Source organism: Micropterus salmoides, unplaced genomic scaffold (genome assembly GCF_014851395.1).
Source record: "Micropterus salmoides isolate LMB-PRFRI ecotype aquatic unplaced genomic scaffold, ASM1485139v1 Ms_hic_scaffold_1, whole genome shotgun sequence".
Taxonomy (NCBI): Eukaryota; Metazoa; Chordata; class Actinopteri; order Centrarchiformes; family Centrarchidae; genus Micropterus; species Micropterus salmoides.
The window spans coordinates 8,709,773-8,732,967 of record NW_024040040.1 but is presented as its reverse complement, the minus strand read 5'-3'; the positions used below and the strand labels follow the sequence as shown (position 1 = coordinate 8,732,967).

The 23,195-nt window shown below is 39.8% G+C and overlaps 2 protein-coding genes across 3 annotated transcripts in view; one reads left to right on the top strand and one right to left on the bottom strand.

Moving 5' to 3' along the window:
• The window catches only part of xirp2a (xin actin binding repeat containing 2a), a 56,731-nt gene extending 54,098 nt beyond the window's left edge, over positions 1 to 2,633 (bottom strand). Inside the window, exons 1-2 of the mRNA XM_038716741.1 lie at positions 2,539 to 2,633; positions 1,127 to 1,550 (exon numbers count right to left, since the gene is read on the bottom strand). Coding sequence (XP_038572669.1) covers positions 1,127 to 1,339 — 213 coding nt within the window. The 5' untranslated portion in view covers positions 1,340 to 1,550; positions 2,539 to 2,633. The remainder of the gene's footprint in view (positions 1 to 1,126; positions 1,551 to 2,538) is intronic.
• A 12,574-nt stretch (positions 2,634 to 15,207) lies between these two features.
• Positions 15,208 to 22,930, top strand: LOC119901180 (cysteine/serine-rich nuclear protein 3-like). 2 transcript variants are annotated; one of them, XM_038716730.1, is made up of 5 exons: positions 15,208 to 16,093; positions 17,423 to 17,587; positions 18,759 to 19,015; positions 19,317 to 19,613; positions 21,228 to 22,930. In XM_038716730.1, exons 2-5 carry the CDS (start codon positions 17,443 to 17,445, stop codon positions 22,404 to 22,406), a joined length of 1,878 nt encoding a protein of 625 aa, XP_038572658.1. In that variant the 5' UTR covers positions 15,208 to 16,093; positions 17,423 to 17,442; the 3' UTR covers positions 22,407 to 22,930. The 2 variants fall into 2 exon arrangements, with proteins under 2 accessions (XP_038572658.1, XP_038572647.1); XM_038716719.1 differs by having other exon boundaries at positions 19,317 to 19,628.
• Positions 22,931 to 23,195: the final 265 nt, after the last annotated feature.

The following is a 23,195-nucleotide window of genomic DNA, read 5'->3' as shown; positions in this document are numbered from 1 at the left end:
CCTTAACAGCTGGACTGAAAAGCAACGTAAAACTTCAAAAGATCCCCTCTTCGACTCTTGGCTTTAGTGATGTGGATCATTAACCACAGTAATCTGTAAAATGTTTTCATCTCAGGAGCCAGATGTGATGTGATTCTAATAGATCCACATCTCTCTCCACTCTGACTCTGGCCTGACGGAGAAGCTTCTCGTTGCTCCCAGCAGCAGCCGACATACCAATTACAGAGTTATTTTTAAAACCCTGCTTAACCATAAAGCTCCCCAAATAGGTCTTAAATAACAGGGTGTTGAATATCAGCAACCCAGTGGCACAGCACAGACGCAGCCGGTGCATATCTGTGCAACCAGTTGGCACTGGTGCACACTGTGAACTACATTCCCCATAATGCACTGGCTCTTGCGGATTTTTGTTTTAAGAGTTTGGATCCCATGAAGAGAGCAGTTTCCATGCACCATCATGAGCTCATTGTCCTTGGAATATTTTAAGAGGTTAGATTTGATGTCACAGCCACACTAGGAGCAAAAAGTAGGTCATTGGAGCCTTTTTGTCTCATCATCAGACATTTGGTAAACGGGAGGTTTTCTCATAATAACCCGCTTCACTTCCAACTGGCTTAGATTTTCCTCTTAAAGAAGCCAGCTGAGATGGAAAAACAAAGCAGGAGGGAGAAGGCCACCCTCCTATCTGGCAAGGAGACGTGTACTGTAAGCATTTTTCACCAAAGTCAACACACTGACGGAAAACCCCAAATTACGGCCGCATGAATCATATTAAAGCAAATGGAGAGATCAACAATAATATTGTTTTGTCTTCAGTCTTAACACTGACTCACCAGAGCCATCACATGAAGAAGAAAACAGCAGCTTGCAAGTCTACCGAGTGTAAAGTTTCACACCTAAGACACTAGATCTGTTTTGTCTGACCTCACAGTCACTACATTTTCAAGTTTCTTTGAAGGTTGTAAAAGCTTTTCACTTTGTTGAAATGCAGGTTGCATCAAACCCATCCATCTATTAGACACATTCAGCACAAAGTGCGAGGTATGGCGGTTACTTAACAATCAATATAGCTGGAGAAAAGTGGAATTTCATTGCAAAAGTAAAAGTGCACAGTGGTAGTACTTACTGTGTTTGCCACAGCAGGCTTCTCAAACATCCTCTTCAGGCTATCAAGAGGGATGTCAAACCTCTCAATCCTCTTAGCAGCCTGCAGGTCTTCTCTGTGCACTGGATCGTCTGACGCCTCTACCTGCAACCCACAGGGACTACGCGAAACGAAGCCCGAGGTCGCCGACACAGCACTCGCCACCTCCTCTCCATTTCCTGATTGAATTTCCATTGTTGTAGAGAAACCGTATCTCCCTCCCTTTCCCTTCAGGCTGGTGCTTGGAGGGGAAGTCTATTGTGTGAGGCAAATCAGGTGGGGCGAGGAAGTGAGGGAGAGACAGAGGAAGTTATGAGAGAGTGAGAAACAGAGATGGAGATGCAGGAGTCACCGGGATTCCTCTCTGTCTGGGAGGCTCTCTGGGTTGTGCAGGCACAACGAATGGCTGCAGGAAAGAGGAGGAGAAAAAGAAAAAGTTCACAGGGGAAGTTTTTTCCTCTCTCCCCTGCCCTGAAATGACTCAGACATACACAGAAGCCTATGTAAACTCACATGTGGGCTCAGAAAGGCTAATTGACATATGAGTTGTAATAACAGGCCAAAGGAGTGCAAAGGCAGGCAAAGTAAAGGAGAAAGAGACGGAGGCTGGCAGAGAAAAAAGGAGGAAAGAGAAGTTTTACTGGTTCTGTAAGGTTGATGATCCTTATGCTCCGTTTCCCGGAGAGCTCAAAAATATAGTTAACATTGTGTGATACTTCATGACTTCATACTTTTATGATAGTTTTATGACTTGATTTGATAATAGCTTATAAACATGAGCTGCCATTGAACTGATGACATTTTCAGAAGTCTTGTTTCAGGACTAGTTTCAGGATTTTCATATGCTGTGGTGGTGAACAATGGTGGATGAAGTACATAAATCCTGTACTCTTGCTAAACGTTAACAGTACTTTTTCACAGTGATACACCTTCTAAATCTCAAATAAGTGTGTTATTGTACTAAAGGAAGCTGCACTTTACTCGACTATTTTAGACTATTTTATACTTCTGCACTACCAGCACAACTATTTTCGCACATGTTGTTGATGAATATCATGCCCTAATCTAGTGTCAAGTCACCCTATCCATGTTACACACTTCCATGAAGCTTGGACTCTCAGTTAAAACCTCATGCCAAACATTTTCAGCCAAACCAATTACATATCTAACACCAAGCATCTAAATAAGCTTATATATGCCTGCAGTTATAACTCTCCAGATATTTCCCATCTCACCCTACCCTCACTTCCGACCGCTCATTTTAATGCTGAGAGCCTCCTGAGATGAGCTGTGTAACTCATATCACTCATATCGTCAAACTTGAGGACTAATAGCTGGATAACAATAACAACAAACGCACCAAAATAAATTTACAATTACAATGGCTTACTTACTTTGGCTGTTTTCGCTGTTTTTAGACCAAAAATAGCACTTTTGTTTACAAAATTGCTCCTGCGACGCCATCTTGGTATTGCGCAATCCCTCCTGAGATCTGCCAGCTTCCTTTTAGCAGACTGCAGCAGAGGCAGAGTCTTTATCGCCGTCTGGTGGCCGACTCATGGTAGATACAAAGACACGCGACATTTCGAATGAAAGATCTGCTCCGGACGAATTATACCATACCATACTCATCAGTGTGGGATGTTCTGTTCTCAAGTTATTGGCCTGTAAAGCAGTTCTTTGGTCATAGGAATACTGATCAATATTCACTGTATTAATCAACGTTGACGAAACGTTATGTTATTTGTAACATGGTTTATGGACATAAATAGTGTTTTGAAGAAAACTGCCAGTAAAAGTCGACATTTAAACAGTAAATATGGCCAAAACATGGACTCTGCCTGGGTATATACACGTTTGTTTTTTTTGTTTTTTACAAATTGTATAATAACAGTAATATAATATGGGAGCCCCACAGGCCTGTGTGCTCAGCCCCTCCTGTTCGCACTGTACACCCACGACTGCATCCCCTGACATGAAGAGAACTCTGTTGTGAAGTCTGCAGATGACACCACCATCATCGGCTGGATTTCAAACAACGCTGAGACTTCATATCAGGAGGAAATTCATAATCTTGTAGAGTGGTGCTCAGAGAACAACCTGCTCAACGTCAGCAAAACCAAGGAGCTGATCGTTGATTTTAGGAAGAAGTAGAAAAAGACACACACTCCTGTCTCCATCAGCGGAGCTGAGGTGGAGCAGGTGAATATAGTTTCAAGTTACTGGGAATCGGCATCACAGAGAACCTGACATGGTCGTCTCACATCTCCACGCTGGTGAAGAAAGCTCAGAAACGACTGGATTTCTTGAGGAAGCTTAAGAAGGCCAAATTCCCGTGCCATGTTCTTGTCAGCTTTTACAGAGGTGCAATGGAGAGCATCCTGACATCACAAACTGGCATGGGATGTGCACGGCCCAGGACCGGGGAGCTCTGCAGCGGGTGATTAAAAATGCTCAGAAGATCATTGGTATCCATCTCCTGAGCATCAGTGATATCGGTGATGTGAGGGGCCTACGCAGAGCCCAAAGGATACTAAAGGACAGTACCCACCCAGCCACAGCCTGTTCACCCTGCTGCCTTCTGGGAAGAGATATAGAAGTTTCTGCTGCCGCACCACCAGGCTGCAGAGCAGCTTTTTCCCCCAAGCTATCAGACTCTTGAACTCTAGTTCATCCTCAGCACTGCTCCAGTGATTATAGTTTATTTCTGTTACCATATTTCATATTTGATTCTTAATTAATGTATATTGTCTGCTATGTAGCAGAAGGGAGTTACAAAACTCACTCGTTCACTTGTGACAGTAAACCTACCTATCTACCTAACTGTTGTATTTTAGTTCCTTTTCATCAGATTTACGGTTGCAGTTGTGTTCCAGGTGTAGTAGAAGATATTCAGTTGCATTATAATCTGCAGGATGATGGTTTTGATGGTGATATTGCCTTTGAAATATATTTTTTATAATATCATATTTTCCTTTATTGCATCTCCGTATGCTCTTTATTGGCAAAACAAATAGGTTCATTTACAACTGATTCATATTCCTTTAGCTTCTGACCTATCAAAGGAGAGATTTATGCATGTAGGCCTAATGCATGAGGAGTTATTCCTGATTGATTTTGGGTATGTTGTTTTAGAAGTTTTTCCTTGAAATAGGTGTTAGTTTCCAAGATCTTTTAAAGGCCTTTAGCGGAACTGACCTAAGTAATTAAAGTAATGTAATGGCCAATGTATCAAGTTACATATAGGGCGATAGTTAATAGCATAATTGCATTTATCTGTATAAAACACTTTATTTCTGCACTTCTGGTTAGATGCTAATTGCATTTCATTACCTCTGTACCTATACTCTGCATAATGACAAAAGTTTAATCTCATCTAAAAAAATACTGTTGCTGTTAATAAGTAAAGTAATATAATTACTTTGTAATTGAGAAACATGTAATGAGTCATAACTTACAGTGTTAAGTCCCTTGTCTAACACTGAATAAAAAAATCAATCATCAACATTTTCTTATTTGGTGTAATAACTCTGCTTTATGGTAATTTATGTATTTTATCACCTTTATTGAATGTGCCAGTTCAGTTTTTGGCAAAGGTTTAAGATTACCACTTCAGTCCCTTCCTACATATACATAGCCTGCAGCATTATGGACTGTGGGACCCCAAACAATGAGGAAGTAAAGCCAGCATCAACGAAACATAAAGGTTACAAGCTGGCAATAATCAAATCTGCTTTGCTGTTTAAACAACTGCTCATAAGTGAACCTCTATAGGCTTCAGGAAACAGATTAACAGCTTTTGGCCTCACCCATCCTCTCTTTAACACCAGGTCTGGGACTGGTAGGAAAGCTCATTATTACTGAACAAATCAAGGAAGCCCCAAAACAACTAACCCCGCTGGCCTGCCCTGTAGCCATGATGGTGGATATATTGTTCATTTTCACCAGCCACACAAATGCCTCATAGGGAGTGTTTTCCTGCACTCAGTCCTGGCATGAAAGGGGACATTAACATGTTAACCCAGCTTCCTCTGTAACTATATTCCAGCTGTTCCTGTCATCCTGGCATTTTTAAAGAGTGATTCTCACTACATTGTGCCGTTGCGCCCTGGGGGAAGTGGGGCCATGTTAGCTGGAGACAACATTTTCACCCTGTTATACCCACGTGAGTTGAGAAAGAGGAGTATGGGGTCAAATGAAAGAGAGGAGGGTAACGGGCTGACAGAGAAAGCAAAGAGAGATTGACATCTTAGTCACAGGATCAGGTAGAAACAAAGACAACAGAGTTGCACGCCTGAAACAGTCAGTCAGAGCCACAATAGAAACAGCAACACAGAGGCAAAGATAGAAAGGAATTGAGAACCAATCCAGATAATTCAATCTTAATGAATGAACGAATGTCATGATATATGCATCAGATAGTCCTTTGGAGGACACAGTATCACTCCATTTATTCCAGCGGCAGATACATTATTCAGGTACGTGTGTCACTTTAAGCTGGATCCTGTGTCCATTGAGGCCACTCAGCTTACAGCAGCTACTCACACATACATGGAAGAGTGAAATACAAATGCAATTTTATGTCTTATTATGCCATTTTCAATTTCTCTTACCTTCTTCCCAGTACCATTTAATTTCACCAATTTCAAAAGGTCAACTGTGAAAGAAAATAGGACGCTAAGGACATGGTCTGGACTAATGGAGGAGTGAAGATTTTCTGTGATATGCATCTTGATTTGTTGTATAATTACTACACAAACCCACACAAACACACACACGCACACACAATTAAGTGCAGATCTTTGTGGATTTCAGTGTGAGAGGATGCCCCCTAACACAGAACAGTTTTTCTTTAATACAGCAAGACAATGTTTCAGTCCTAGTGGGGCTTCAGAGAGACTTTCTGATTCACCATTCTCACGGGTAAAAACACTGTCTGCTTCTGTGAAATAAATATGTTGCAGGTTCTGTGTCTGCTCCCACATAGTTAAATTCCTGGCCAAGGCCTCCAGACGACTTTATTTAGAGGACAGACTGAAATATGATCCCACTGATAAGATAAGGATATGGAAGTAGCTATTCTGATTTTATTTTGTCTACGGTGCCAGTGTACAGAAGTATGCGCACACACTAATGTCCAATGCTCCAGTAAGCCATTAAAAAATGCTGTCACCAAATTCCCACACTTTACATAGTTTGACATGGAATCTACCTAGAGAGCCAAAAGGTCTTTCTGCTTCCCATGAAAAAGTCTTCCCATGAGCAATATCAACATCTCACAGTACTGACATGGATTCAACTAGAAAAACTGAGCTCTAGCCAGGAAAATCTATCACAGATCCCATTATTTATTCTTGATGGTTTGATATGGTAGGGAATGCCAAATTCTCTGATTTCAACATTCCTTTTTTGAGCCAAAGATGACATTTAGGAAGCCTAGTTCTTCACATTTTATTACATTATACTCTTGAAGACATTGCACATTTCAAGCTGTAATCCATAACTTTCATTAAAACTGCACTACAAATGAATAATATTGTAATTCATATAATACTTTTATGTAAACATTGGCATGTGTAATGTGCAAGGGGTCACTTGTAGTGATGACCTTAGAGAGCATTATCGCTTGTAGTTCCCCTCAGCTCTACATGTTTTATCATTTATTATCTAAAAACTCACATGTAACACGAGAAATTTCATCACATGTGAGATATGGCATTAGAGAAATTGCATTACAATGTTAAATTAATATAAATTTGGAGTGTCTGCCCACTGCAAATTTGTAATTATTTGTGTGACTCTAGTTTTATTGACAAGACACTCAGGTAGGTATAGAGAGTATGATGTACTCGGTCTTATTTAAATGAAATCTTAGAAAAGGATTTCTGGCTAGCATCAAAGGGAGGCTGAAGATGGGTAAGAGCCTGGGTTGAAGTGGAGGCATGTAAAAATTGTGTCATCTGCATACAAATTAATCTGCAACCATTTTGAAAACTGATTAATCATTCAAGTCCTTTTAAAGCACCAATGCCAAAAATCCATTGGTTCAAGCTTCTTAAATGTGAATATTTGCTTGTTTTCACTTTCTCACAAACAAAAGACATTTTAATTACTACACCAATTAATCGCGAAAATAATCTGCAGATTAATAGATAGTGAAAAGAATTACCACATTTCAGTGCTAAACAATTTTGTGCTTACCTCCAGACAGAATTCCTGCAAATTGCTGTCATGTATTTTTCATTGAAATTTACTACACACTGTACACACTACTATGATACTTCCTGCCGCTTTCTAAGCACACGGGTAGGTAGACACAGCAGTCAGTAAGGATCAGATGACAGCTACACTACTCCAGTTACTGAGGTATTACTTCCTGCCTTGCCTTCATTACAACACAACAGGTCATCTGATAGGGCCAGAGGATAATAATGTAGAGTAGTAACAGTCTCATCTAGTGAAAACAGAGCATTGCAAACAGAGGAGTCTTTTTAGGTGAAGCTCTGGTAAATGCATGGACATAAAACATGTAATTATTTGGTAATAGCTGTCCTTAACCTCTTGATACCTGAATTTATTTACAATAAAAAAATGTTTTTAATTATTTCTGTTTTCATTTGCTTTCAGGTTGAAGTTAAATTAGGTGGAAATTGTTAATTTGTCTATAGAACATAGAAAAGATATAAATTCAGGTATGATGTAGGTATGACGCAAATTAGCGACAAAAGGCATAAACGAGGAACCAGTGCTTGCAAAAGGTTCCCAGGTATGTATCGAATATGCATAAACAGGCATTTGGGGAATACAAAGCTATCTCAGCTTCAGTCTGAAAGGAAGAGGTGTGATGCGAATTTGCGACAATCGGCGTTAAGGCGTTAATCTCCTAATTCTGGATATGAGTGCAGCTAGGTTGTATACTGGGTAATAACCACGTTATGCACACTTTTGGGGGACTGTAATATGTGAGAAAGATTGATAAAACAGTTAATTCCAGAAAACGTCTTCAGAGTGGTTACGCTGCACAGTGCAACGATTTGGAGTCCAATGAAAAGATTAAACCTTAATATCTTCAGGGTGGAAAGCAAGGGTGGAAGCTCTGAGATCATTCCAGGACATGTAGTTGACTTGTTTGACTTGGGGCTTTGCCTGCAGTGTTCTTTAAACAGATCAGACAGATGGGGATGCCATCTGCTCTCCTGACCAGTTCGCAGCCACCTCCTTCTCTTCGGAGAAGGAAAAAATGACAGCCTTTTCACATTCGTCACAGCTGGCTGCAACATATTACCCTGGTTTAAAGGGAGCAATAAAACATGGCAAAATATGGAACTGCTGTGTATTGGAAAGATAGATCCCCTGAGAAATTGTAGGGTTGAATAGGTCTTTCAATGGGCCACTTGGTTGACAAAAGATCTAATGTACCTTGTGATTTTATAGAGAAAATATCCCATTCAATCTAACAAGAAAGCCCAGTATACACAGCAGGCTTTTAGAGGGTCTGCAAACAAGGTGTGGGCACCATTTGATGCTTCTGTATGGGTCTGTATTTATTGGTCTCTAGCAAAACAGAGAAATGGAAATAAATTCTTCATTTCCATGTATTTTGTGGACAGTAACAATAATAATTTCATAACATTTTAATTAAAATGGTTTATTACAGGAGGCTGTTTTGGCATTAATCTTGAAATGATAGTCTTTGCATATCTATTTGAAGAGCCCTCAGGTTCCCTGCTTTTATTGCACTTTTATCACATGCCTGAAATCTGTTTTCAATGCCATGTCTGCCCTCTGGTGTTCACTACCTAGAACCACAACAAAATGGTGACGCCATTCTTTTGGAAAAACTTCAATTCCTGTACGTTTTTGCTGAAGGTATTAAATCGTGGAAATATTTGCCTCATGACATGTTAAAATGTTCCATGAAAGCTCACTGGTGAATAAAACAGGAGGGTTCTGTGCATTTTGGGGCATGCTGCATATCTAAAGTTTTTAACTGTCAAACTGAACCAACTGCCACTTGCCAATTCATTTGATTATCTTGAAATTTTAGGAATTAAATGTAAATTTAAATGAAGTGAAAATGAATAAAGATTTGTTAATCATGTTTTTATTTATGACAAAAAATAATTATTGGGTTATTTCTGACTGACAGTAGCATTAAAAGTCAATGTTGTTGGAAACAAACAAAGAAAAAGAAAATAAGGAGCTAAGCTGCTTTAGTATTGGTAACTGTTATTCAATCCAGGAACCAAGGTTCTGTAAATTTTCCTTTTAGGAGGGTCTGATTTACACCTGCGACACCAGGTGAATACAATTGTGATAGAATCCACGATGGCTCTATTGAAGTTTGCAAGTAAATCATGATAGTACGACAATGAGCCAGCAAGCACAATACCGGGACCCTGAAACTGAAGCAGCTAAATCAAATTCAACCATTAAACTTAATCTTTACACTACTGCTTTTCATACTGCCACAGGTCAAAATGTAATAAGTGAAAAAGGTGGTAATCCGACATAGGTAGGGCGGTGGCACCTGGAAGTGGCACAGCGAAGTTCATCTGAGTGTCGTCCTAAAAAAGGGAATGGGTGAAATGCTGTAGGTGCAAAGCTAATGTGCTTGTCTGCAGGGAACATGCTAATTCTAGTCACAATCATGGTCACTAGCTCTCCTGACATTGTTTGTACCTTGTGGAGCAGTTAATGAAAGTAGATGGTACAACACAGTAAATAATAGATACGGTAGTAGCTTCCTTAATTTTGGACTCTCCGGCTCTCCATTCTTTTAAGCACTTGCTATTGGTCAAATGTCCACCCAAAAGTAAATTTGATGACCTCATGTAATTGTTTGCATAGCCTCACCCAAATAAATCAACCCAATCCTGAGCAGAGGTTTTACACCTGTGTGGACGTGCAGGGTCTGTAAATATTCGTTGTAGATGTTTCACTGCACATGTGGGTTATTAAGCTTTCAGTATATAAAAGACTAACTATTTTATATATAGCCTATATTACCGTGGTGCAAAAGCTATATGTTTTCATAGCAGTTGTTAATAGCAAATATACAATGCTTTGCATGTTTAGCTAGATATGATAATCCCATTTGTTGATAATACTTACAGCTTTAAAGCACCAAGCTAATAAATGTTGCATTTAATCCCACACACATCCCTCTAAACAGTTTCATACAGCTTTGTGTGGTTTTACATCCAGTTTTTTTGTGTCAAAAGTGATGCCTACAGGAGGACAATGAATCATTGATGTGTACAGCTGGATGGAATATCTTGAGTGGAAATATGCACTGCACAGAGTCTCAGTGAGGGATACAGGTGGGAAAATAAACTTTCCAAGTAAGTAATCTGCTTTATGTAGTTGGAAGAGCAAATGGATTTTACAGATCAATTCAGTTCAAATACAGTGACATTTATGACTCCCTAGAACAAAAGCTTTGGCAGCTATTTTTATCTCTCCCTGATGTCATTCTTGTAAGAACTGCATGTTAGGTATCATAGAAACATCTATTATTTATGTTATTACTTGTATATATGAGTCATGTATTTATAATTTTTTAATTGTTATGTAAGCTGTAGAAGAAAAAAAAAACAGTAATTCAGAGCAATTCAGAGCATTTGTTTCCCTTGGGGTAAAGAATCTCCCTCAACCCATTCTCTCTCTTTCTGTCTCTCTCTCTCTCTTACACACACCACAGCTCACCACACACACACACACGGGTCTATGGGTCACGGAGCAGTTAGACAGCTGAGCCATTTATCTGGGTCCTTGGGGAAACAATTACACCCCACCAGGCAGAAGAGCCGGACAGAGGCTGGGAATTAATGATGGGCTTATGACTCAAGTTGAAGCAAAAACTTACAGTGATAGTGGATAATATGACTGACTCCCTCCCCCGCTGGTCGTTGACACCATGGTAAATGAGATTACTAGCCCCCAGAATCACTTAAATTGAGCTCTCTTGCAAAACAATACACATGGTATTCCACTACTAGATATATTCAAACACCACAGCAACATTATACACTCTATATTACATTATAAAGGACTATTGGACACCTTATGGTGGACAAAAACTCAATAAGACACAACAAATCCCCATAGGAATGTCATGAAAAATGTTATAGTGATACCATGCAGTCGGAATTAAAGGTGAGTACTGTACTTAAACCTGCATTATGATTTTTCAGCCACTTGCGTGCAGCACAGCAACCTGTAAATGTAACTAATGTAATTAATATCAACTTATAAGGTTGATATTGCTAATTTGTTAGCAGAAAGTTGTCTGTTTATCTATCTAGTGATATGGAGCAACATAAGCATTCATTTTGAATGTGTTTTTTTTTGTTTTGGCCACTGTCCTCTTCTTTAGCTACATCATAAAATGCTACTTACATGTTAAACTTCATCGTCAATAATAATGATATTCCACCACTGGTTGGAAATATTAATACCCCTAAATAATGTTACCACAAACTCACTACTGTTGTAATATTGAAGGAAAGTTGTTATCATGTAGTAGATGGTCAGTAATGTTACTATAGATTAATTTAATAACTACAAATGACTACACCACAGGTCCCTTTAAGGTAGTAAAACACTATAATTGCAGTGATTACTTTGTTTGGTACTATTTAGGTCTTTATCCCCCCCTGCAGACATGAAACACAATAATAACAATGGAAATGGCTCTTATGTATGTTTTGTTTCATTATTTATTACAAGATACTGCATTTGGAGATGTTGAGTCTTAACAGCCCAAGTCACATTCACATGTACAGATAGTTGCAGTGTCCTCTAGTGACCTTAAGAGCCACATCAGCACAGACTTTGAAAGGATGCCTATAAGAGAGAATCCCCATTATATGTGGATAGGGTGGATTAGCCATTAGGATGTTATTTATACATAATGTTTTCCATTTCATAATAATGAAGATATTTGATGTATCCTATAACACATAGAACGGCACAGCCAAAACATCATCAGTTATTTTAATGTCTAGTTTTCCTTCACTGTGCCCATTGTTAAAATTTCCGAGCAAACACACACACACACACCATGTTCTCTCGCTGTGAAAAAGCAGACCTCTTCCAGCTTTCCCCCTCATGCTTCAGCGTTAGAAGCTGCCACATCCCAGCCCCCACCTCCCCACAACCCCTCTAGCTGCCTCCTCCTCTTTCGACTCTCTCCCTCCCACCCACCCACCCACCTCCCTCCCTCCCTCCCTCTCGTGGCCCGTTGCCATGGAAGCTGATTGGAAGGATCACTCTGCCTCTCCAGCACATTGCCACTCCATCTTTGCCAGGAGAAAACAAGGCGATTCAGAGCACTGCTCAAACCCCAAAAAATGTCCTTCTCGAACAGCAAGTGGAGGTCAGGTATTAGTTTGCGACAGTAATAATAAACTACAAATAAAAAATACCTGTTCCATCGTATTGTTTGCTTTCTTTTTACAAATGCTGCAACTTTTCATTTTACTCCTTAAATGCTCGACCAAGAGCAAATTGGAATCTGTGGCTTTTCTGCAGTGATGTGAGAATATTTATTCACAACAAATATTTGATTTATGTTGTGATGTGTAGTTTGCCCTTATGTTCAAGGACATTTTACTCCACGCACTGGTGGTTTCATCCAACAGCAAACAGCACCCTGACAGAACACAAGCATCAGAATTTTTTTAATTAATAAATTAATTTTAAACTAATAAATGAAAGCTCTTCACTGCCCAGAGAGAAAGAATAATCAGCTGTTGAGGATCTTAATACAGTACAATTATTTTTCACACGACAATAACTAGGTTGATTTTGAATATTTTCTTAAATAGTATGATTGCACCAAATACAATTAAAATAAATAATTAAATTTAGAGTAGGTCACAAAGCTGTAAAACAAATTATGGAAAGCAGGTGATTCTTGTGAGTCCATATTGTTTTCCACATCCTCTGTGCTGCATTGGAAAAATAAAAAATAAAATGTCCAACAGACAGATGAAGCCAATTCACTTTAATACACTCTCTCTGTATGCGTGTACAGTACATACAAACTCAAGGTTATGGCTCTCAATAGCTTTATTTCTGATATTTTTCAACCAAGCAAAACTATAAAGGGGAAGACAGAAAATTCAGGCTCTAGCATTGCTATAGCAACAATGTTTAGGGGCTCGTGGGTGGGGGTTGGTTGCTTAATCACATATTTTTAAGGTTTTCTTTTTTGGTCGTTCCGCGTTTTAGGATGGTGACAGTAGGGAGACACAGGAATGGCAGGGCAGACTAAAACCCAGGCCGTAAGGACTCAACCATGGCACGTAGTGCGTTCTACCAGGTGAGCTAGCAGGGCACCCTAATCACATCGTTTTGAAAGAAATAATAATTAATTTCTATAGCACTTTATGTTATACAATTATAAGTAACCGTTTTCATATGCAACAGGGCTTATTTTTACTTCTGAATACATTCATCTATGTAAAACATTCTTTCAGCTAGGTCCTTTTCATGGAAGATGTTTCGACATGGCACAGGTGCAAATAATAAAATGAATCATGGCTGAATTCCATTTAGCTGCTTCCTTTGTGTGTGATCTCACCATCAAACTGTCATGGCTTACTGGGACACTTGGACAGAACAGAGTCATTATTAATAAAGTAAAGGAAACCTTGTGTGTTTCCTACTATGATAAGTCAAAATGTCTGCTGTGAAAAAGGTCTAATGATTTATGTTGGAACAAATTTACTCAGGGCCATAGCCACAGTACAGAAACTAAGCAACTTTTTTTTTAAATACTCACAAACTTTTGCAGAATTTGGTTGGTGGCTCATCAAAACTTTCTGATCTGTAAAGGGATCATGACCTTAGAAAAATCCTGGCACTGAATCTTCTTCATTCAGTTATATTTTGAGTTTTATTTTTATTGCACGTGTGCAGCTTTGAGCTGCATATAAACAGTGGCAGTGAGTCATCATGCACGGGCAACAACAAAAACAGCCTTTTCTTATTTTAGTCAATTGCATGTCTCATGCTGCCTCAAAACTGTTGACTGAGAGATTTAAGCTGAAAACCGATGAAATTAGCATCACCCACTTGGGGCACGTGATCAGCTGAAGTGGCTGTGGCTGCAATATTGTGTTGATTGTGACAGTTTGGAACATGGTGTGACTCCTGCGGCCGCACAGCTGGTCCACTCCTGTGTTTTTTACATATGCATGTAAGCCTGCCAGGTTTGTCCCTACAGGAATATGATCAGAATGTGAATTTTCACACACCTCACAATGGCTTCAATTGCTATTTAACAAACGTTGAGTCCTTGTGTGAAGCAGCAGACACAGGCAGGCACAGACATTTTGGAAAAGTGAAAATGTTTTAGTTGTTAGGGCCATATCAGTCAGTCCACCATTTTCAAGTCCACTAGACTGATGAGATGTTTCAACAGCCACATTATTGGATGGATTGCCATGGTATTTGGTAAAAACATTCATGTTCCACTTGGAATATCTTTACTAATACTTTTAATTGAGCCACCACCAGGTCAAGATTAAAATTTGTCCAGTAGTAATACAAACTAACAACACATTTTCAACACATCAACCTCAGAAATTTGCACTTACTGCACTCAGCCAACTAGACTGCTATAGCACGAGCGCTATATCAATTGAAAGCTTACCCTTAGTTGACCCCAGCTAAAACTAAACGTCATTTATGTCATTGTCATTTATAAATAACCATTTTCATGAACTGACATCTCAGCAAGTTATTCCAATGCACTAACTGCCATCTCAGCTTTTGACTCTTCAGTGAGGTTAAGATACGTTTAAGTCATATTTCGTCGTTACTTTATGTGTAATACATTGTAAACCTTTTTTAAACAATGATTTTAATATAAACATTTTGGTGTCACTTGTAGTATATCTTAACAGACAGGTTCATTCCTATGTTCCCAGGGTCCAGTCTTACTTATTTATAGTGTTAGATTATAGATATGCTGCCCAGAAAGCAAAGATACATTTGATCCCTGTGATCTGGGTTGTAAATGATCAAAGTAAAGTTTGTTTTCTTATTTTGTTGTTTTTTATTTCCTACCTGAATGTCAGTGACCCTTACCCCTACATTCAGAATATTTTCCTGTATAAAAGCACAATGAAAATTACAGTCATTGTCTCTGTTTCCTCTGATCTATTTGTCTCGGTTATCAATTTAAAATTCCAATAAGCTTTATGGAAACAAAGAGACGGAACACCACAAAGCAAAACAGACATTACACTTGCATTATAAATACTATGCAAAGTATGTGAGGTATAAAACATTGTAGGGACTGACAAAAAAATCATCTGTGATGTGAGTTTGAAAAGGTGAAGAAACTCATTGTTTTCTGTTGTAATTGTGGAAAAATATTGCTTATATATTTCTGTCAATTATTTTCCCAAAGACTGTGGAAAAGAGGTATTTCGTAGCAGAATCTACACTTTCCACACCCACCCCATTACATCCACCACCACATCTACTACCCCCCATTTCTCTCTGTGATCTCGAAGGGCTTGCTTTACCTCAGTCAAGCTCCAGCGCTCCAGCCGGCAGCAGCATCGCGCTAACAAGTCTTTGTGAGGAGAGAGAGAGAGAGAGAGACAGAGAGAGAGAGAAAGAGAGAGAGAGACAGAAAGGAAGCAGAGCAGGAGAGAATCAGAATCAGAGAGTGAGAGAGCTGACAGTATGAGCATAGGATGAGGCTGCAAAGAGACAACGCATAGGATAGTGACAGAGGCAGAAGTGTTCAGTGCTGCACATTAGTGCCAGAGGCAGCTGGAAAGAGAGAGAGAGAAAGCAGGCATCATGGCAGCGCTCACTGCATCATCACGACACATGGGGATGTTTGGCTGCTGCTGGTGAACACCGTGTGATGCAGAGGAGAGAGTCGAGGACTTCCTGGAAACCAAAGGCAAGCCAAGGAAACAGGTCAGCGACGGTCAAACTGACTCACAGAAAGCCTTTATGCATGCAGCAACATGAGTACCACGAGATTTAATCATGTCGCAGGATGATGATGATGATGATAATTCCCATGTTATAGTTTGGGATGTGGATGTGCATGGGGAGAGGTTGCGCATGCAGACAAGTGAGCAGGCTTGTAGATGTGTGTGTGTGTGTGTGTGTGTGTGCAGGTTTGGGACTCTAAATGGCACCGGTTAACAGAGCTTGACCGGGAATGTTTAGGTTAAAGAGGCATGGGCAGGCAGCACAAGGAACCCTCCTGGATCCAAGAAAAACTGCAACATCTTCTATGACATCAAGCACATAGACAGATGTTAGGTAGTATGATGTGTTCAGTGTCTTCTGTACTACACATCTATCTGGTTCAGAAAAGCAGAGAGCTGGAGTATAGGACTGAATACAAGTAAGGGTGGAGAAAGGAAAATAAGAAAAAATAATGAAATAAGATGTAGGAATTTTTTTTAAAAGCGATGGCAATGAACACAAGGCAGCAGAAGACATGGCACAAGAATAATTGTATTGCAGTAGGTAGTAAGAGAAAGGAGACAAAGCCTGTGAGAGAGGAAAAGCTTGGTCCAGCATTCAGCTCTGCTGCATATGATGTAATCCTCCACCAGTCCAAGCAGTCAGGTCAACAGTTTTTACAAATTTGAAATTTAAGTATGAACAAAGTGCAGAGGGCTGGCAGAGATGCACTTCCCGTTATCAGCAGTGCTTTTTAAGTGTGGGATAAAACTTGCCTTGTGTGCAAATAATCTCCTATAGGAAATGTTACAACACTTTATCTACAAAAGCAACCAGTAAGATAACAAAATAGTTAATCAAAATCTTAATCAGCACAACACTTCATTTGACATGAGTCATTCTCTACTCCAAGGTCACCTATCATCACAAAATGGTGTGGTGCCAAGTTTTGCATAAAAACATCCTTACTTGACCCAGATTGTTTTAGAATAAGACCTGTTTCTGAGCTGTTTACTGAGCTCAATTGATTAGTAGTTTTGCACGTTTGACATTCTTTACATAACAGTACAAATACAGTTTTCCAAAAACATAAAATCTAAAGATTTATACTGACTTGGGAGTTTTACTTAATCAGTTATTAAGATGTAGAAGAGCTACAGGAAAACAGTTGTGTTTAAATATAATTTCATTAAAGTAAGCTTTTATTCATCTTTGAAGAATTAGTTTAAAAAAGAAAGACACTAAAATTGATTCTCAAATCTATTCTTATTATTCTGGCTTATATAAATTTGCGAATCAGCCATAAACTGTACCTTTGCCATTATGCAGGTGTGAAAAGGGGCCACACGATGAGTGGGATCCTGAAGAGGAAGCTTGAGGAGGGCCCGTCCCCTTACCTGTCCATGCAGGGATCTGATGATGATGTTTCCTGCAGCGACAGCGGCAACAGCAGTGATAGTCTCAACCATCCCGTACCCGCTGGACTGCTTGACTGTAAGATCACATTACCACACCACTACTGTCAGCAGCTCCCTGCTAGTATGTTTTGATACAACGGGAAGCGCTGGAAACACTCGAGGTCACATGTAAACGGCATCTATATAGTGTCATTTTAACCAGGCCATTGAGATGGAAAAACTATTCAACAGTGGGCAGAATGTTTCTCAGGAAACAAAAACATGATTACTATAGGGATAATTTGGGGATTTTATGTATATCTTTTTGCACTTGACAATATGCACCAACAATATGGTATTTTGCATGTAATAAATCTTACTTCACTTATGCTTGTCCTTTGACAAAGTGTTATTAAACACAATTTTATTAGAACAACAGAAAAACTGTGTGGGCACTAAGGACATGGATCTCAACTGGTATTGTTCCTTACCAATAGAAGCTCCTCTGTCGTCGTGAGAGGGCCTCTCCCACACCTCCCACTGAGGATCTGTTTTGTGACCACTTTTGTTGTCTACATACAATATATGTTGCCATTGAGTCACAAATTACAGAGATTTAACATTAAATTCCAGCTCTATGCTGATGACACACAGCTGTATTTCACCCAAAGACCCTGTGACAGTGCCAATGTAACTCAGTTCTTGTCATGTCTGTCAGAATTTATAAGCTGACGGGGACTCCTGGCTATTTCCAGTAAATACTTTACTTCCAGGGGTGACTGGTCAGTCAAGCCAAATTAATAGCATCTTATAAAACACTTCTTAAAACTTACTTTTACAGAAAGGCGTTTTTCTGATTTTTCAATGCCATTTCATGTCTGTTGTACTGTCTGTTGTTTATATTTATCTTATTTTTCTTATAATATCTATTATGTTGATTTCATTAATATCTTCTGCTTTGTTTCTCTATTTTGATTTGTTGTTTTTAATATAAAGCATTTTTTAACGTGTTTAGAAAAGTGCCATATAGTGTAAAGTTTATTTTTATCATACCACGCCCATTAAAGAGAACGTGAAAGGATTTTTGAAAGAATTATTCCTTATTTGTGCTACAGTTACACTATGTTTTAACATTTACCATTATCCTGAAATTTTACTAATGACTGCTTTTTGAAGTTATAATTTTCCTTTATCTAGCTTTTAGCACTAACCAAGGTGCATACTGTCTTTCACTAAATATGTTTCCCACTTCCATGTCTCAATCTCAGCCACTCTCCAGCAGCAGTCAAAGCGACTGCGGGGTCGAAACGTGCACTTTGAGAGCGTGACAGTCTACTACTTCAGCCGTCGGCAGGGCTTCACCAGTGTGCCCACGCAGGGTGGCAGCACCCTTGGGATGTCACCACGTCACAGCGGGGTGAAGCGCTTCACTCTCAGGGAGTTTGCCATGGAGCAGAAACGAAGTCACCGGAACATGCTGAGAGACCATCTCAAAGAGGAGAAACTCAATGCCATCAAACTCAAAGTCAGTGGATTCAAGAAAGCCTCATTTACCTGCATTGTAGTAGAATCTTTGCTCCATAAGTCCGTTTTTTAACTATGATTCTTCTTCCTTAAAGGATTGTTTGTTTTCGAATATTAAAATTGTCTTTGCTCATATGTTTTTCAATAAGTCAGGGCATTAATAATAAACATTGTTGATGTTTTGTAACCAATCTTCAGCTGACAGCTCACATATAACTTTCCTGGGGGTCTAAATGTATGTGTAGGCGTAAGCCTACATTTATGTTGCAATCTTAATTCAACTTTCTTTGTCTGTCCTCCAGCTAACTAAGAATGGCACTGTGTCATCCGTGGAGGCGGATACCCTGACGCTTGATGATATCTCCGAAGATGACCTGGATGTGGACAACACGGAGGTGGACGATTACTTCTTCCTCCAGCCTCTGACTACCAGGCGGCGCCGGGCCCTTCTCCGCGCCTCTGGCGTCCGACGCATTGACGTGGAGGAGAAGCACGAGCTGCGTGCCCTGCGCATGTCCCGTGAGGAGTGCGGGTGTCGCTGCAGGGGTATATGTGACCCGGAGACCTGTGCTTGCAGCCTGGCCGGCATTAAGTGCCAGGTAAATGGAACTGTGGTGAGGCCCATCTATAATACTAAAGTGTTGTTCATGTCTGTCTGTGCGGTAGAACTTATCTAAACAGCATGCATGATTTTGACATGCGCCACTCAGTAGTACATCACAGTTGTTGACAGTAGGAATATGCACAACAACACTGTTCATTTTACCACAGTACTGTTACTGCTGTCACTATGGTTGTAAAGGACCTTGTATCTGCTTTAGATTTTTTTAAAAAGCACTGTGCTGCACTTTAATTTTATCTTTTCAAAGCATTTGATATTGTAGACCATTATCTCTTCTTGCAGAGGCTACATAATATTGGATTTGAAATGAATGCATGTAATCGGTTCAGAAACTCAGAGAGACAACAATCTGTTAAATTTGGAGTTTTTATCAGTAACAAAAGGTGTTCCACAGGGTTAAATTTGTGGTCCAGTTTGTTTCAGTATTTATATTAACAATACTGTTTCATCTTTGGCAAACTGCCACATTCATCTGTATGCTGATGACATAGTACTGTATTATGTTGCTGATTCTGTACATAACAGCTGAAGATTTATGATTTAAGATGCTCTTAAAGGCCTGAGACTTAAAAACTAAATGCTGATAAAACAAAGTTCATGCTATTTTCCAGAGCCAGAGCAATTACCTATAATATTTTTAATATGCTAATACAATAAACAGATTTTAAGAGACTGACAGAATATGTGTTTCTCTGCGCCTGGATGGATGAAAAACTCACATTCAAATTTCAGATGTATAATCTTGTGTGCTGACTCAGGCAAGAGGTTGGCTATTTTTACAGGAATCATCATTCTCACTTTTTGTCAGTCCTGGACTATGGTGATATGATTTAGAGGCATGTATTCTCATCAACTCTTAAACATCTGGACTCTGCCACTGCCACTCTGCCTTGAGATCTATTACCAGTGACGCCAATGGTACACATCATTGTATTTACTATAATTGGGCTGGGTGGTCTTATGTTCAAGAGAGATGTGATACTTGCTGGTTTCTTTTTATACATAATGCCCCAACTGGAAAATTACCAAATTACCTCTCAGAATTGCTTGCTCACATGGGCTTTATCCGACTCACTCTACTGATTGGCTCAATATAGTGCACCTGATTCCTTGCAAAATACAGCACCTTCTTAAAATAAATACACTTGTACCTTTTGGACATTGTAGAAACTTGATCTTAAACCTCCAAACCTCTTCTTGTAATTGTTTTGCATAACTATTTATTGCACATTTTCTTTACATCTTCACCAGTTAGAAAGTTTTAATGACTTTCTCTTAGCTAATTGTGCTATTGCTTTTCTCTGTTATTATATTTCTTTGCTGTTGTTTTCTTCTTTTCTCTGTTTTGGTAATTGACTCAATGTTGTTGTAAATAAGGCTCGCCGCTCATTGATCTTTTGAGTATAAATAAAGGTTGAATAAATGAATGAATGAATTTCCTTAATCAAAAAGTGAAGGGTATTCAAATTTAAGTTTTACTTTTAAGAATACTGCAAGTAGTGCCGTCTACCATTTTCCAGTGGCCAAGGTTTGGGAAGTATTAAATACATACAATGCCCACAGTGGATTTAAATATTTGTTTTGTCCATAGGTGGACCGCATGTCTTTCCCCTGTGGCTGCGCTAAAGAGGGCTGCAGCAACACCACAGGACGCCTGGAGTTCAACCCGGTCCGGGTGCGCACCCACTTCCTGCACACTATCATGAAGCTGGAGCTGGAGAAGAGCCGCGAGGAGCAGCAGCAGCAGCATCATCATCAGCAGCAGCAGCAGCAGCCGGAGCAGCAGCTTGTAACCAATGGCAACGGTTACCATGGCGACTCCTCCTTGGTCCAGCAGCAGCAGCAGCAGCAGCAGCCGAACCTGCAGTTTCCACTGATGAGTGGCACACCGCACATTCCCATCATGCACCTCCAGAGCACAGGCAACTCGGATTCACATCTAAATGAAATGGAGGAAGAGGAAGAAGAGGAAGAAGAGGAAGAGGAGGAGGAGGAGGAGGAAGAAGAAGAAGAAGAAGAAGAAGAAGATGAAGAAGATGAGGATGATGAAGCTTATGAAGAAGATGAGGATGGCAGCAGCGTTTGCAGCGGGCTGTCAGACTGCAGCACACATAGCTTAGAAACAATCGATCCGGAGGAAGAAGAAGAGGACGAGGAAGATGAAGAAGACGATGATGATGAGGAAGAAGAAGAGGAAGAGGAGGAAGATTGGGATTGCTCGTTGCACGGAACGAGTCCTCCGCCCTACTCGGTTCCACTTCCTTCTGTGCTGAGTTACTCTAATAACACACTCATGAGCCTCAGTAACCCCTTCCACAACACTCCCTCCATGCAGCATTATCAAATAGACCGCTCTGTAAATGACACTCCTGCTTTTCTCAGTGAAAATGGCACCGTCGCCCCCACGCTCCCCACAGTAGAGACCGCAATAGAGTCTGAAATAAACACAAAACTCCACTGCCAAACAGAGCAGCAGAGCATTCCCAGCCATTTCCCTCACCCCGCAGAGTCCCTGACTCTCCAAACTTACTCACATGTAGACACCCGTGAGAGTAACAGTGCCCCTGCTGGTGCAGCTGATGAACAGCCGCCCTCGACGGAACTCCAGAACAATCCAGACCATCATGACTCACAGACTGAGGCTTCGGCTGGGTCTGTGAGTGAGCAGACAGGGGAGACAAAAAGGGAGCTGATACAGGAGCAACCAGGACTGCATATGCAGCGAGACACCGATAAAATAACAAGCACGTCATGCTCAGAGAGTACCTGATGAATCAAATGCTTTAGAGAGGGATCAATTAATATTTGGAAATCTTTATTCAAGAATTGTGACCTTCAACTATTAGAGTTTGATTTATTCTTGATAAGTGCACTTCCAAAGAAAGAAGAAGTCCCATAGATTTTGACAGAAGGCTCAAAGAGCTGATATAATTTTAGCATAATTTGTCTCTAAACCTTTCCAAGATTGTTGGTTTAGATTAAAAGACTCAAATGATACAGCTCAATAAAACAGTGTTTCTGTACGTTACTTGTATAATTTATGCCCTGTTAGAAAGTCTTTGATCATTACAGCATGTTTTGTGGTGTGACTGGCATCTATGACAAATCAAGATTTTGAGGTGCTTGTATTGTGTCACTATTTTCCATTGTGCTGGTGTCTCATCGTTGCTGCTAATTATTCTTGAATGCCTGTCTGTAAAGCATGTGTTCAGTTTACCTATGATGTTTCTAGGCTTAATACAAACTGTAAAATCATTTAAAAAAACTTATAAATCCATTATAATTAATAATAAAGGTGTTTTTTGTTCCTTTTTGTGCTAAAATGTTAGCATCACTAGCATGGTGGCTAGGCCTCTGGTCTAGGCAACAACTATTTGATGATTTGCCATTAAATTTTGTACAGACAAGCATCTCAGTATTCTTATATTAACAATGGATCACCTGACTACATGTATGTGAAAAGAGTAGTAGTGATGAACCCATAAAGGATTATCACCCATCTCTGCAGTTCTCCTCAGCTGCACGGGTTTTAGCTTCTTTTACCTTGTTTTGGTACAAA

Excerpts from the sequence above, each read along its gene's own strand:
- LOC119901180 (XM_038716719.1), top strand. The coding sequence starts at position 17,443 with ATGAGTGGGATCCTGAAGAGGAAGCTTGAGGAGGGCCCGTCCCCTTAC. Across the intron at positions 19,016-19,316 it reads TCAATGCCATCAAACTCAAA|CTAACTAAGAATGGCACTGT; the intron begins GTCAGTGGATTC and ends TCTGTCCTCCAG. Across the intron at positions 19,629-21,227 it reads GCCAGGTAAATGGAACTGTG|GTGGACCGCATGTCTTTCCC; the intron begins GTGAGGCCCATC and ends TTTTGTCCATAG.